General features: G+C 36.6%; 1 protein-coding gene across 7 annotated transcripts in view; it reads right to left on the reverse strand.

Annotated features, from left to right (window-relative positions):
* The window catches only part of atp2b4 (ATPase plasma membrane Ca2+ transporting 4), a 125,154-nt gene that overhangs the window by 6,530 nt on the left and 103,604 nt on the right, over positions 1–15,020 (reverse strand). For 4 of the 7 annotated variants that reach the window (XM_079598102.1, XM_079598103.1, XM_079598100.1 and 1 more), the window contains 3 exons: positions 11,226–11,437; positions 10,265–10,372; positions 8,742–8,924 (listed from right to left, as the gene is read on the reverse strand). In XM_079598102.1, the coding sequence (XP_079454228.1) occupies positions 8,742–8,924; positions 10,265–10,372; positions 11,226–11,437 (503 nt within the window). Of the gene's footprint in view, positions 1–3,308; positions 3,511–8,741; positions 8,925–10,264; positions 10,373–11,225; positions 11,438–15,020 lie in introns of all 7 variants that reach the window. The other 3 variants (XM_079598105.1, XM_079598104.1, XM_079598106.1) reach the window with 2 other exon arrangements.

Raw genomic sequence — 15,020 nt, forward strand, 5'->3', positions numbered from 1 at the left:
TTGCACGCATTCACATAAAACAATATATTGATTTACATCTTTTAGTACACTTTGTTTTGAACGGCCATATGCAAGAAGTAGATGATCATGAATAATGGTGTAATTCACACCTGTGGAGACAATGACCCCTCCCCTATCAATGAAGAATGTGACAGTAGTTTAAACTTTAAGAAAAAAATTGAGGACAAAACACTTTTTTTTGTTTTTTGTTTGTAGTTTATTTATAATCTAGTAGTTAACAATATAATCCAAATATAATATAGGGTCAAAGGCGCATTTTGATAGTCATACCTGGAAACAAATCAAACAAGTAAACATACCTGGTGTTTGGAAGCAGGTAAGCTTTTATCTCCAATGCATACAGTCAGTGAGCTCACCTTCACCATATTCACATATAATATCAGTCCAATGTAGCTGTACAGCTCACTGATGCTCACATTTGTCCATTTGACTCTGTGACCTTTAGCATTTGCCCTGGCAGCCTGAGCATTTTTGTGCACAAAACTGAGACAACACTCTCAGGGGGGAAAAAATAAAGAAAAACAAACATTCGAAGAGTCATATGAGAGTTTGTGGTCCAGGTTCACATGCAGGCCGGTATCTGGTCACTGTCATTCTTATCTGTATAAAAAAAAAAAAATACATATAAAACATCTGTGAGCATGCTGATAACAGGATCATAGCAACAGCAAATATAGGATTAACATTAATATAATGTCCACTCATAACAGAAAACATGATTTTTGTAATGTCATACATGCTTAAATTATCGTAACAGAGTACATAGTACACAATTTTTATATTATATTATCATAGAAACTTTTTGCTTAGTACGTTCAAAACATCTACATCTAAGCAGAAATTCATGAAAAGCTTCATTGATGAGGCAGTATTTTACAGTAAACACTTCATAAACTATCAAAAATAGTCCAATACAATCTTGTCTAAACATTCAATTTACCTTATATTACTATACATTTTCATCCTAGTTTAATACATTGCTTATATCAAATACATTTATTTCAACATATTTCATTCGATTTCACTCATTTCAGCATAGCAATATGGTTTGGGACAAGCCAAACTAGTAAATATGTACATTTATGTAAAAAATAGCACGTTTTATAATGTAAGTAAGAATAAATAACTTACTCGTCAGAAATTATATCCTCCGCTGGATCAAGTAGCTCCTCAAAATGAAACCAAAACCAGTCACGTTCTTTTTCTGAGGTAAATTCTTCCAGGATTAGTTCTCACCGCATCTCAAAACAATGTGAAGTAAATTAATCTGATTAAATGTGATTCGTTTTATCGAGTTGATGTGGGCTTCAACTTTACATGGATCGCCTCAGACCATTACCGTATTAATAGTGCGTGCTGTCAGTAGGCATTTTCACATTAGCGGTAATAAGCGAACAAGAATGACTGGACATTTCTCTTTTCATACAGATTAGGCTACATAAACTTTTGTTTATATACCATATTTTCCAGACTATAAACCTTTTTTTTCATAGTTTGGCTGGTCCTGCGACTTATAGTCAGGTGCGACTTGTATATCAAAATTAATTCAAACTGACTGAGATGAACCAAGAGAAAACATGACTGTCTACAGCCGCGAGAGGGCGCTCTAGTTGACGGAGTTGTTCAGAAGCGACACCGAGGATGAAGAATTAAATGGATTCAGTGTTGTGGAATGAGATCGCGGTAGCTTGATGAACTTGCTTACCGGTAACTTGCTTGCTGGACTCGCTGGCTTATCTTAATTTAGCCTATTCAGCCTCCCAGGTATGTTCTTTATGCTATAGTATAGCTGAATAACTGTTAATGTGTTTCGTTAACATACCGGACACCTATTCAGCCTGTTGTTCTGTGTGCTATTGTGTAGTTGAATAACTTGCCTTTCAAGATTAAATGTCTGTTCTTGGTCTTGGATTTTGTGAAATAAATTCCTAAATAAATGCGACTTATGTTTTTTTCCCTCTTCATGACGCATTTTTTGACTGATGCGACTTATACTCCGGAAAATACGGTATTTGTTTTTGTCTCGAGTTAGACCATTTAAAAGTAGACACTTAAAATGTTTCTATAGATAAGTGGTAGTTGTGTAGCTGTCAACGGAGGGATCTTCATTTGTGTTCTGAAGAAGAATGCAAGTTGTACGGGTTTGGAACAGTAGGGTAATTAATGATAATTTTCATACTGTATTTGGGTGAACTATCCTTTTAACACTGCAAAATTTAAAGTGTAGAGAGGGTCCTTCGTGAAGGGATTCAGATGCTCACTTCATTTAAAACAATCCTATATGTGGCATCCTCTTACCATAGTACAATTCAAGGGCACAACAATTCCAATTAATAAAATCATAGGGAATAATTCATTAATAGAATACATTTCTGTGCAAATTGTTTGTAAAACCATTTTTGCAAAAGTTGTTGCAATGAATTTCAAAGTTTATTTAAGAACAGGTTTTTATGAAAGATGGACAAACTTTAATCCTGTTTGTATTTCATGAATGTGGCCCATTGTGTGGATATTTCTCATCATATTTGATTTTGGCCAATTAGATATCACTGTCGATGGGATTACACAGTGAAATGCATCAAAAATCATTACCTAGCATCCGTCAAAATGTTCTGATGCACAAAATTGCTAATGGTCAAAACTCTTACACGGATTTTATTGGAATATCGTTTTAACCATTGAGTAAGGGGTAGTTAGGACATAGTGCTGCTGCAAACTGAGCATCAATTAAAAAATAAATATATATAATAAAAATTATATAAAATCAAATCTTGAGACAAAAAATATATATAAATATGGACTCACGGCTGGACATTTATTTAGCATGTCCGTTTACCCCGAAAATAGCAAAAGGAAAAAAATGTAAGAGGATGGAAAAAAACTAATAGCCATTACCTCTTATATATATGTACAAAAAAAACTATTTAGTTCCCTTTATTAGGAGAAATAATTACATTAGATGTTAGGCCACCCTACAAAAATCCTGGCACTGGTAACTCACATGCAGACAACAGCAAGGCCATCCATATTCAAATCACACATGATGCACAGGTTCAGGCGTTGGGAAAAATGCAAAGTGAATGAGAGAGAGACAGAAATAATGCAGAGGAGGAGCTTTAGTTGAGAGATTGTGAAGGACCGATTGGGAAAAAAATTAATAAGAGAGAGGAAGAGTGGTCTAAAAAAGGGTGGTTATTGGTTTACTGGAGGTTAACAGGCAGGTCATGAAAGCATTCAGAATGGCCATCATGCAATGGCAGTGCTAGTTTGTGTTATGTGGCACTCACTGCCTGTAGTAGAAGAGGAAGCAGGGGCGGGCGGCCCAGCAGCTGCAGCAGAGTTGGCGGACAGGGAGGAAGAGGAAATCCCTACATGGGTGGGGCTAGAAACAGTTTTTGCGTCGTTTTGCTGGCTGACCACGGAGGGCTGGCGACGCAGGGCCCCAGGCACCGCCGTTTGGCCTGTCTGGAATGTATAAACCACATCCATCTGCAAAGAACAGGGAGAGGACGAGGGGGAAGAGGAAGAAAGGGAAAGGGAGTAAAACAAAGACCAAGGGCCAAAAGGAGTGGTTAGAGCAGATAAATTTGTTATTTGAAAGGGAAAAAGAGAACATCCCCTCAACCCCACAAATGAAAAGTTCAGTTAGTACTAGGTCAGTCTGGCAGGAGAAAGACTGGCACAGGAAGATAAAAAGGAAAGTTTTATGTAAGAAGCTACTTTTTTTTTTCAGGAGAAAGGAAAGGCTTGAAGGTGTCCGCGAAAAAGAAAGGGAGCACAAAGGGAACTAGTTCTATAAAGTACTGATGAGTCTGAATCGTACTTGTGCCAATTATTTCTTTCTTTGTGTACCACTAACCATGCATGACAGATATAAAATAGAAATCCATGAGGATTTTGAAAGTGGGATGGTGGAAATGAAGTGGGGGAGATAAGGAGCTAATTAGTAGAGTAGTGTTTTTGCGGTCAGTTCACTGGCTCCTAATCAGGAATAAGAGTGAAGGGTGGGAGGAGGAAAGAAAAAGGACAGGAAGACTTTGGCCTCTTTTTCATCTAGGCTTGGAGGGAAGCTTGGTAGATTTAGTAGAGATGGTGATCTGGAACCACAGGGGGTCTGGACGTATCCAGGGCACACACACATTAAAACTATTCCTCCCCTTTACACATTACTGTCCAACTGACTTGCTCAGAAGACAAAATAAGATTAGACACAACATACGACATCAAAAGTATACAATTTAAATTAAGACTGTTGAAACATTCATGTTAATATGGGAACAATATATAGAAGGTGGTTATATTAGAATAATTTAAAATGAAAAATAAAATAAAACAATCAGATTTAAACAAAATCTTAAGTATGTCTTGTCTAGTACAAAATATCTAAAAACAGATAACTGATGTTACTTGAAACAAAACAGTGTAGGATTTTATACATAGAATGCAAATATATAATATAGCTGCAAGCAGCGATTACGGGCCCAAGCCGGTGGCACCGCCACCCCGGTGCCTTTAGTTGCACTAAAGGCACCAGGAAGACGGTACCACCGGCTTGGGCCCTCCATCGCTGCTTGCAGCTATATTTATTTATTTATATATATATATATATATATAAAAATCCGCCACCCCGGTGCCTTTAGGGTTCCTGTGCACAACGGGCAATAACGTAACTCTGCTTTGACTGTCGAGAAGAAGTCTGCTTTAGAGCTTGCATCAGTGTGGGTTCTGCAAAAGTGCACATCGAGGGCACATATAAGAAAAAAAATTATATATATATATATACCGTATGTGTGTATATTTTTTCCCCCTCCCTATTTTTAACATGTATATTATTATTCTATATATAATAATAATAATAATAATATTATATATATATATATATATATATATATATATATATATATATATATATATATATATATATATATATATATATATATATATATTAAAAATTTTGGATGCTAAACTATTCTTTATTATAGGCTTTGTATTTCACTCACGTTCCAATATTGAAAAATGATCCTCTTCAAATGCGCAAAAATGTGCTTTGAAACATCACAGTGGGGTGGTGCTTACTGTGAACGGCACGAACTGTACAACTGACTATTTAAACAGAGCAGTGTAATTTTTATATGTTAGGTTGACTATTTTATTAAGGCTATAATGAACATACTGCGATGTCAAGATTGCAATGCGTGCGTGTGTGTGTGTGTGTGTGTGTGTAAAAGACAAGCCAAGAGATTTCTTTATCTTTTAATGCAGGCAGAAATTTGCACGCAGCAATGAAAAGGTTAAAATCTTGTCACTGTAACAGACACCCAGCCCCACACACAAACACAGAGAGAGAGAGAGAGAGAGAGAGAGAGAGAGACTGGTGGAGTGACGGGGAGGGGAAGGACAGACAGAGGGAGACAGAGACAGAGAAAAAAAAATAAAATAAAAAATAATATCCTAATTGTGACAGAAAGTGCGCTAGCAAACTAAGTGCTCCATTTTAACGGTAGCCTATTCATTCAGCGCGCGGAGCTCAAACAGAAATGCACGACTAATAATAAAGATGAATAATTTGGGACTGACATTATATAACATGAGAACACTATTGTATTAAATCGTTGTGAATGCATTGGGTTTAGTTGCCGTCTTCAGTGCGTTGTTCAGGGAGAGCACCGTCCACTCACACATTCTGAGCAGGATTAGCAGACCCTGTCACGCTGTTGGCCATGCACTGCAGCAGTATATTGCTGTATTAAGGCTAACGATTAATCGATTAATTGATCGTTAATTTAAACGACGATCGATCATGGGAATTTTTTAAAATTGACATCCCTAATCGCAACATGATTTCCCCATGACCTGGTGCATTGCTGAAAGGCAGATTACATATCTCTTAATGATACAAAACAAAAACAAAGCTAGGAGTGAAGGGAAGCAAATCTAGGGGAATAAATCATTGCCTGTGGAATGCATTGACAATCTTCAGTGGGTGGTTTACCATAGTGTTTTATATAGAATATTCTTAATAGAACACCCTCTCAGAATGATCGCCCACCAACACACAGACACTCCTGGAGGATCCAGATAAATACATCTGTGAACCCTCTCACTGAATCCACTCATTGTTTGTAAGCAGCAACACTGTGTAATGTATGAAGGCAATGGTAAGTGAAAGGAGATCCTCCCACACGGCCTCCATAAAAAAAGCCAGTTCCCAGTCGTTTACTTGCACATCTTCAGATGAAAGCGAGCGAATGTTTCATTTCCAAAGACAGAGTGAAAAGGATTTGTATCCAAGTCCCTGTGAGCAAAGTCCCCTGATATCTCCAGGCAGGTTGTGCATATAGTCAGAGAAACATTGGCTGCTCCACTGGCCTTTTAAGAGTGTCATCTCCAGGGCACATGCTGCTTTTCAACCTGGGCCACCAAAGCAACTCACAAGTCCCTGCTCAGTCTTAAGAGACTTGCTTTTCCACAAATGAACCCATGGAGAAGCTTGAAGGCCACTAGGGTGATTTCTACATAAAAACAGCCACTGGCTGTCCAGAATGTTCACTAATAATGCTATTCTGAGCAACGTACCTGCTGTTGTGATCTGATCCAATTTATTCAGATCAGCAAATTCTGATTTTGAAATTGGGCAAAATAGATCAAACACTGATCCATATTTTTTAATTTAGCTAAACAAATAATGTATTGTGTAATTTTCAAATTTCTTTCTGTATGTACTAGAAATGTGCACAAGTACTCGGACGTGACAGCACCAATCAATCATGAAAACGATGATTGCCATGACCATTTGTTTTTCTGATTGGTTATTGCAGCATTTTGGGCGGTACCTGAGGTCTGACTGGTTAAGCCCAATTTATACTTCTGTGTCGAACTCCCGCTGTAGCTACGTCGCAGGCTGTGTGTACCCTGACGTGCACCTCTCCAAAAATGTAACAATGCGTCAATTCTACTCGGACGCAATTGCTGTGATTGGTCTACTTGAACCCCTCCCTCAGGTTTCACATGCATGTGTAATTGCGCGTCCATGCGGACAACGACGCAGAAGTATAAATTAAAACCAACACGTTGCCTACAACGTAGAGGCTCCGGCGTAGGTCCGACGCAGAAGTATAAATCAGCCTTTAGCGTTAGGAACAGCATGATGTCCAGACAAGCAAAATAAAGTGAAAACTATGGATTTAAAAGTGCACAGTGCTGCCTGAAATCACTTTGATCATGGAAATACAGTTAAATGCAAGATGTGCAGCACTAATCTGTCATATACATAACATTATAACGAGAATAGAATGTTGTAATAGAATGTCATCACTTCTTTGTGCTTTACTTGTCCGTGATTCAGCGCGTTGTTACGGGAAGAGCGTATCCACATCGGGAGATATACATTCAGACAAGCACGGTCAAGTTCATGTGCGCATTCGTGTCCTTTTGTAAGTTGTAATGTTACTTTGATGTTGCTTATATCTGGGACCGTAATCACAAAATATCTTAAGGCTAAAAGTAGCTCTTAACTTGCTGATTTAGGAAAAACTCTTACAAATAATGGGCATGTCAGTCCTAATTTCAGGACTCTAAAATTTTTCCTCTACGAGTATTTCACAAAGCATTTTAATGCTAAAACCAGCTCCTAAATCTGTGAAAAGTTAGTGGGTAGTCAAGAGGACTCTTAAAGGTGACATATGATGCCCCTTTTCATATAAATCTATAGTATCCTTAGAATGTGTCTGAAATTTCAGCTCAAAATAGATAATTATTTATTATCATTTTTTTAAATTACAAATTACATCTGCATTTATGTCAAAACCGAGAGACTTTCAAACATCAAAATGCCATTTATTAGTATGTATTAGAGTCAAAATTACATATAAACATCTTTTCCTATTCTATTTTGTCTGGAAATGCTTCCAACACGCTTGCGTGTCGCGTGAAAAATAGGCGTCGGTTCTATTTCTAGCATGCATTGACAGAGACCCATTAAATCACAGACAGAGACCCATCCCCCATCAGCCAATCACTGTGTGCATTGTTAGTAAGCGTGTTAACATCATCCATAGCAAAAAGGTCAACTCCACCCTTTCTCTTAGCTTAAGACTTCTCTCTATTCCTCAGTAAAAGTTGATAGGTGAGAGTAAACCAGTCAACCTAAGAACTTTTTCTGCTATTTAGGAGAACTCTTATTGGTAAGATAAAATGTTTTGTGAATACGGCCCTTGATTAATCTCATATAGGATGCGTTTCGTTGAGTTTATTAACCCGATTGCAAAGCACTTTAGTTTCAGCTCAAACAGCAATGCCCGACATTGAATATGATTGGGTTATTTGAGACAGTCATATTCCTGTTATATTTTTCTTTATCAAAACCATATATTATATAATTAATAATCCAGCAGTGTTATATTTTTCTCTGCATTTTTTTCAACAGTAGGTTGTAGTTTTTTTTGTGTTTTTTCTCTCCAAATTGTGGTACCCTTGAACAAAGTGGCATTGCAATAGTTAAACATTGAGAAAGGATATAAGCGTCAAATAATTGTATCAAAGTTAGATCTAAAACACCAATAAACCTCAAGTATTTCAGCAGTAAGCTGCCAAAGAGCAAAGATGTTTTTCCAATGGTAGATGTGTGTACTACTGCTGTTGAATTTAAGCCATTAATACTCTCTCCTGGGACAATTGCTGGAAGGAACGAGAAGGAAAGTAGAACCAAAGAGCCAGCTTACCTGAGTCTGGATTCGGTTGAGTCCTCTGAACCACAGAATCTGCCCCCTGCGCATCTCCATCTCAGCGTGGTCAATTTCATCAGCACCTTCGGTTAGCACCGCATTAGAGTTGTCCCTTTCGGCGTTTCCGTGACCGGCCTCCTTCAGGAACTTGAGGCGGTGGGTAGGGACGGCAGTGACAAACTGGAGGAGGATGAAGAAAAAAAACACCAAAAAAACAGGGTCAAGTTATGGCAACTACAGCTCATCAAACAGAGTGTGTATTTTAAGTCGATTAATTTTAAGTGAATCATATCTTTTAGGATAATTCATTCATTTCAATGAAATGGTTATATTAAATATTTGAATCCCAGTTTTCAATTCAGTTATATCAACAAGGGTGTTTTATTAGTTGTATTTAGTATAAATGTATAATTTATCTCTTCAAATTTAATTCTGTTACTCTGATTGAAATCATTATAATTTTTGTCAGATGAATACTGCTTTGAATGAAATTAAATCATGCTGTTATACTGTTCAAAAGACATTGGCGCCCTAAGCTTAAATGTAGACAGTTTCTGCTAAGAGTCTCACTGTAATTTAACCTCTTTAAATTATAAAACTAGTTTCAAAGGGGCTTTCCAATACAGACACACACACATACACAAACAGATGCGAGTCTCTCCCACCTATGATAGCTCTAAAATAGCTCCAGATATTTATTTCCAATCCCCCATGTAGGTGGCTCTGTTAATGCTGTTTGAAACGAGACATCACGAGACAACTTAAACACGGAGAAGAAGTAGTGTGTATTCTCTCTTCTATGCATCAAGTTCCCAGTATCTGGTTGGTGAGGCCACACGCGTGTATGCGCACAAACAAATGCTTGCATGCACAAACATCAGCTGAGAAACCCAGTAGGAAGTGGCTTATGTGTGATGCAACTGCCAGAAGGAGCAGACTGCTTGCAGCTTTAAAGACTTTATCCGCACTTGATAACTTCCTCGGCCTTTTGATGACCTAACATAATGCGTCAGTCCTGCATACAGAGTTTTAGATATACTGTAAGCATGGCTAAATGGAGGCAGAGGACCTTTCATGTGCTGCGGGGTTGATGCTCACACCTCTCTGTCCTCTTCTTTCTGAGCTGAACTTTGAGATGGCAGCAACCACTCTCTGGAATTGTGCAGCAAGTTGCTGTCTGCCAGCCAGCCTCCTTCATTCCCTCCCACAGGTTTGAATTCGCACACAGCTTCACCTCCCCCTCCCCTCCCCTGCCCTTCCGGTGGGATTGAAGAGAGAACTAAAGATGTTCCACATCACCCACGCATGTGCATTCTGCTTTGTGCATAGTGATGTTTTCATTATTTCACCACTGACAAGCTTGTGGATTCACTCTCTTTTGTGACTTTTGTCACCTGTAAATCTAATCCAACTTGCTAGAATGCTAGTTTTTACTCAGATTTTTAGTCTTTACTGATTTTGTTAAGGCTAGAGTTACGGATTAGTGATAAATAATGACAAACTGTAAGAATTTGCCTTACCTGGCCCCAGAGCAGCTCACCAACCCCGATAAACACACACCAGAGCCACTGATCGAGGTTGAGGGCTGTGCAAGAGAATGGCTTCCCTCCAAACTGCACAATGATGATCTGTAACAAGGTGTATTCCATTAGTCCAGCTATACTGTAGTAAAGCAATAAGCAACGAGTCATGGTGAAAATAGTTGTAACATATGGCCTCAGGTAGCTTTTTTTGCTTTTATAATGCAGAAGCAACTGAAGCACAGTCAAACAGTATATCCATTATACAAAAAAATCTACTATACTATATATAATACAATAAGCTTCAATGAAGAGACTCAAAGTTCTTTCGTTACTAGTTCTATAGTGACGTTTTAGACTCTTTTTAATGTGGCGTGACAGATTACTATATAGTATATAGGCGCCTCAGTTTAAGCCTCAGCACACGAGTAAACACAATCATCTCTTCTTAATAAACATGAATGAACATCTGAAGGTATGTTGAAAGATACAGTACAACTTACTGAAACGTATTATATTTCATGTAATCGACCAATCAGCGATTTCAACGGCAGAAAGACATCAGTAAAACAGCTTGTAAACAATGTCATGTGGCATTAAAATTACCTCAAGCAAGTAATTCAGCTTGTTAGTCAGGTAGAGAAACTCTTTCGCTGAATTTACGCACTATATTAGCCTATATATTCATTATATCTAACTTAACCTGTTACTGATGTCTTGATAATTGAATGTATGTTTAAAGATTATCTCATGAAAATGACAGCCAGTGTGTAAATGATTAAATTTCAACAAGGAATTGGAGTAAAAACAATTACATTTCTAAGAATAAATAGAAAATGTATTATAAATGAATTAATTTAAAGACAGACACAATTTGTTCAGTAAACTACTGTTTAATGAAATTTTATTTTATGTTTAGTATATGTATATATATAAAAACTAATTTGATAAAAATATGTACCTGCAGAGCAAAGGTTCCCAGTACGACGAGGCAGAAAATGGGGTTCCGGTAGATTCCCTCAAACACGTTCCTCTCTCCATGGATCTTGCGGGCATTGATTTCGTTGAAGAGCTGCATCATGACAAAAACGTTGAAGATGATGGTGTAGTGTTCAGATGGCGGGGAGTGGAGAGGGGTGTTCCGGCCGCTATCAATGCTAAAGATCTTCTCACCTTTGGGGACAGAAAAATGTTTGCTGTAAACAAGTGATGTGAAAGTTCAAAATGCATAGTGTTGTATTTCAGGAGGAGCACTGATAGGAATTAGCAATAAATATTAGGGATGCACCGATATCATTTTTTTTTTTCAGAATCGATCCGATCCCAAAAATTCTTAGTATCTTCGTATTCTTAGTATGCGATACCAGCGTAGTTTAAAAAAATAAAATTCTATAACTGTGTGTTGAACTGATAATCCCTCTTTTGTGTGTTAAACACAATCTACTTAATACAGACAACTTCATTATAAAGAAAAAAAAAAAACGAGAAAAAAAAATATGATCACAATCTATGACAAAAATGCTATTATAAACTAGATTAGTGGATAATTCAGCAGTAAAATTTAGTCTAGAAAAATCACGAGTGCACAATAATTGTATAAAATCTGAACATTTAGTGAAAAAAACATTTAGTGGGGAACAAATAAGAGACAATAAGTGTAACACCAAACGTTACACATTGCTCTTTGTATTGTTGTAAAATACATTCATGAAAAACAAGAAAACAAAAAGATAAATTATTTTATATATAGCCTACTATAAAATTGAGACATGTTTTAAATGTATAGCACAGCTGTTTAATGAGGCAGCAACATGTGTGATTTATATTGCCAAAGCACTAATGGGTAAATTACCCATTCACATTTCAAATTTACTTACTTACCAAAACAGTGTTTACAGAACAAGGTCGTCAAAAAAAAAAAAATTAATTATCCCATCAACAAAAACAGAATTTGGTAAAAAAAAAAAAAGCTTTTTCATCATATGCACCAAATGTCTGGAATGAACTCCAAAACACCTTAAATTTAGAATCACTTCCATCTATTAATATTTTTAAAAACCTTTTAAAGTCAACTTTGACTGAACGGTGTAATTTTTTTTAAACTAGGTACCCTTTTAAATTATATGTTTGTATTTACTTAAGTTAAACAATGTTTTGTTTGTATATGTATAGTCTATGTATAGAGATTTGTTGTGTAGTATGACATTTTTTGTCCTGTCTTTTTTTTATTTGCTTTATTAACTTTTTGGCCACCTATCTTGGCCAGGACTCCCTGGGAGAAGAGTTATTTTAACTCAATGGGACTTTTCCTGGTTAAATAAAGGTAAAAAAAAAAAAAAAAAAAAAAAAAGATAGATAGGACAGAACAAGAAACGCTATTAATAATCTTTCATTGCGTCATGATATAAAAGGCTCCAATACAGTGCGGCACACAGCGCTTATGCGCATCCCGAGCGCAGAATGATGTGCTTGAAGCAACATGGAGTCACAGCGCGCATCGCTTCGAGTCCGCATTGAAAAGTTCAAAGCAAAAGGAAAGACATATTGATGCATAGTGTATTAAACAGTATCTATGCAAGAGTTTATTGAGCCTTTTCTTTTAACGGTTTTAAATTTCAGTTACTGTGTGCGTGAAGAACAAGTATAGTGCTCTGACTCTACTTTGGTGTTGTGATCTAACAGACACCCGGTAGAAAGTAACATGATTAAGTTACAGCAATAAAGTCCACCAAGATAAAGTTGTTTTATGCGAAACCATAGTCCTTTATCTACAGATCAAGTATAATAATAGTAACATTAAATCATCTTGGAGAGAGTTTCATCGTGTTACTGTCGTAACCGAACGCGACGCACTGTTTGAATGCTAAATGAAGAATGATTGACAGCCGCAGCGGAGGGAAAAGTGTACGTGATCTTGAATTGAATTACTTAAATATACATTTTTTTATCTCACATTACTATATAATGGCTTCAGAACACTTGTTCTACAATATTGTTGTGCCTTTTGTGGGGCTTAACAATAACAGAATAGTATACACACAATATCGGATCTGGATCGGCCTCGTCTGACCGATACCCGATCCGACAAAAATGGCAGTATCGGAGCCACATCCCTAACAAATATGTCACTGTTCATAAAATAAAAGTCTCCTGAAGCACTATGACATGCTTTAGGTAGTCTTTGATATGATCTATCACACTGTAGGGAACAAAGACCAGTATAATACCAGGATTTACAGATAGGCTCTCTACTACTGGCAGGTTTTCACAATGAAATTATTGGGATGGAGGCCCAAAACTTAATGTATTTTAACATGAAAGCCTAACATGGAAAAAAAAAAAACTAAAAAAATACAATATATGTTTGACAAATACATCTTAATGCATTTTTTAATGCATCTTTTTTGCATTTATTGGTAAGAGAAAATAAGAGTAAAAAAAGGAGAATAAGAAAACAAGACGGTGACTGCCTGTAGCTTTTGTTAACATTAGAGTCTACAGAGTTGCAATAATGGTCTTACATTTTCATTTCTAGATCTACAAGAACTCAAATATTTAAATTTTCCATATGGATATTTTAGAAAAGCCATGTCCAGAGATGACATGTAAACCCTCAGACCCATTTTTCTCTATAAAATGTTTCCCTATAATGTCCAATACTTTAAACCATTTCATGGTAAAACATATGGGTGCTTGAGGCAAATTCTGATGCTTTGAATATTGCAAATATAAACGCTGGTTGCTAAGCAACCATACATCACATCAATCCCATACACAAAATGCAATTAGCCAGTCCCTTCCTGCAGGGAGTTTTTACTATACCGTATTTTCCGAACTATAAGTCACACTTTTTTTTTAATAGTTTTGCTGGTACTGCGACTTATAGTCAGGTCAGGTGCGACTTATATATCAAAATGAATTCATACTGACTGAGATGAACCAAGAGAAAACATTACCGTCTACTATAGGGCTGGGACTAGGGGTGGGAGATATTGACAAAAATTAATATCTCAATATTTTTTTCCAATATCTCGATATCGATATTCAGACGATATTTTTTGCAATCCTTCAAAGAAATGTGTGCAAACAGGCAAAGAAGGTCCAGTTGGTCTTTTGACTTGCTGCATTTGACCTATCATTGTATAGAATTACTAGTAGGCCTACATAAAGATATGAGACATTATTGATTTAAACATGAACCCAGTTACTGTACTAAATATTTATTGTAATACAAGAACAGTGCTTTTTCAGTACAATATATGTACGTAATAAATTAACTTTGTGCTTTGCAAATAGGCGGTTCACAAAATTCACGGTTTGTTTCGATACGATACAGTGATGTACGTTTTCGATACAGCAAAAAGAAAGAAATGCCAGATAAATTTCCTATTTATTAAAAAAAAATTTTTTTGGAACTTTCTTGGAACTTTTAGTTTTATAAATGGGGGTCATCTTTGAAGGATGAACAAATAATGTTTTGGTCATCATCACATTAAAAATAACATTTAAATATGATAATATTTGAGTTTTGAAGTGCTGGAAAAATGTGTGATGTAGGCCTACCTGAAGGCATTTTACCATTTCTGCCAAACTTCCATGGTTTCAGTTAGTGTTACTATATTAAATCCATGTTGAATGTTGCTGATCTGTGAACTTAAAGCCTATAGTTCATTCATGGCAAAATGTTTCTCCTGGTTTCAACGTTTGATCCGTTAATAACAGATAAATGTGAATGCTTCTCACTAGATCTCGCAGT

This window comes from Phoxinus phoxinus (assembly GCF_949152265.1).
Source record: "Phoxinus phoxinus genome assembly, chromosome: 22".
Taxonomy (NCBI): Eukaryota; Metazoa; Chordata; class Actinopteri; order Cypriniformes; family Leuciscidae; genus Phoxinus; species Phoxinus phoxinus.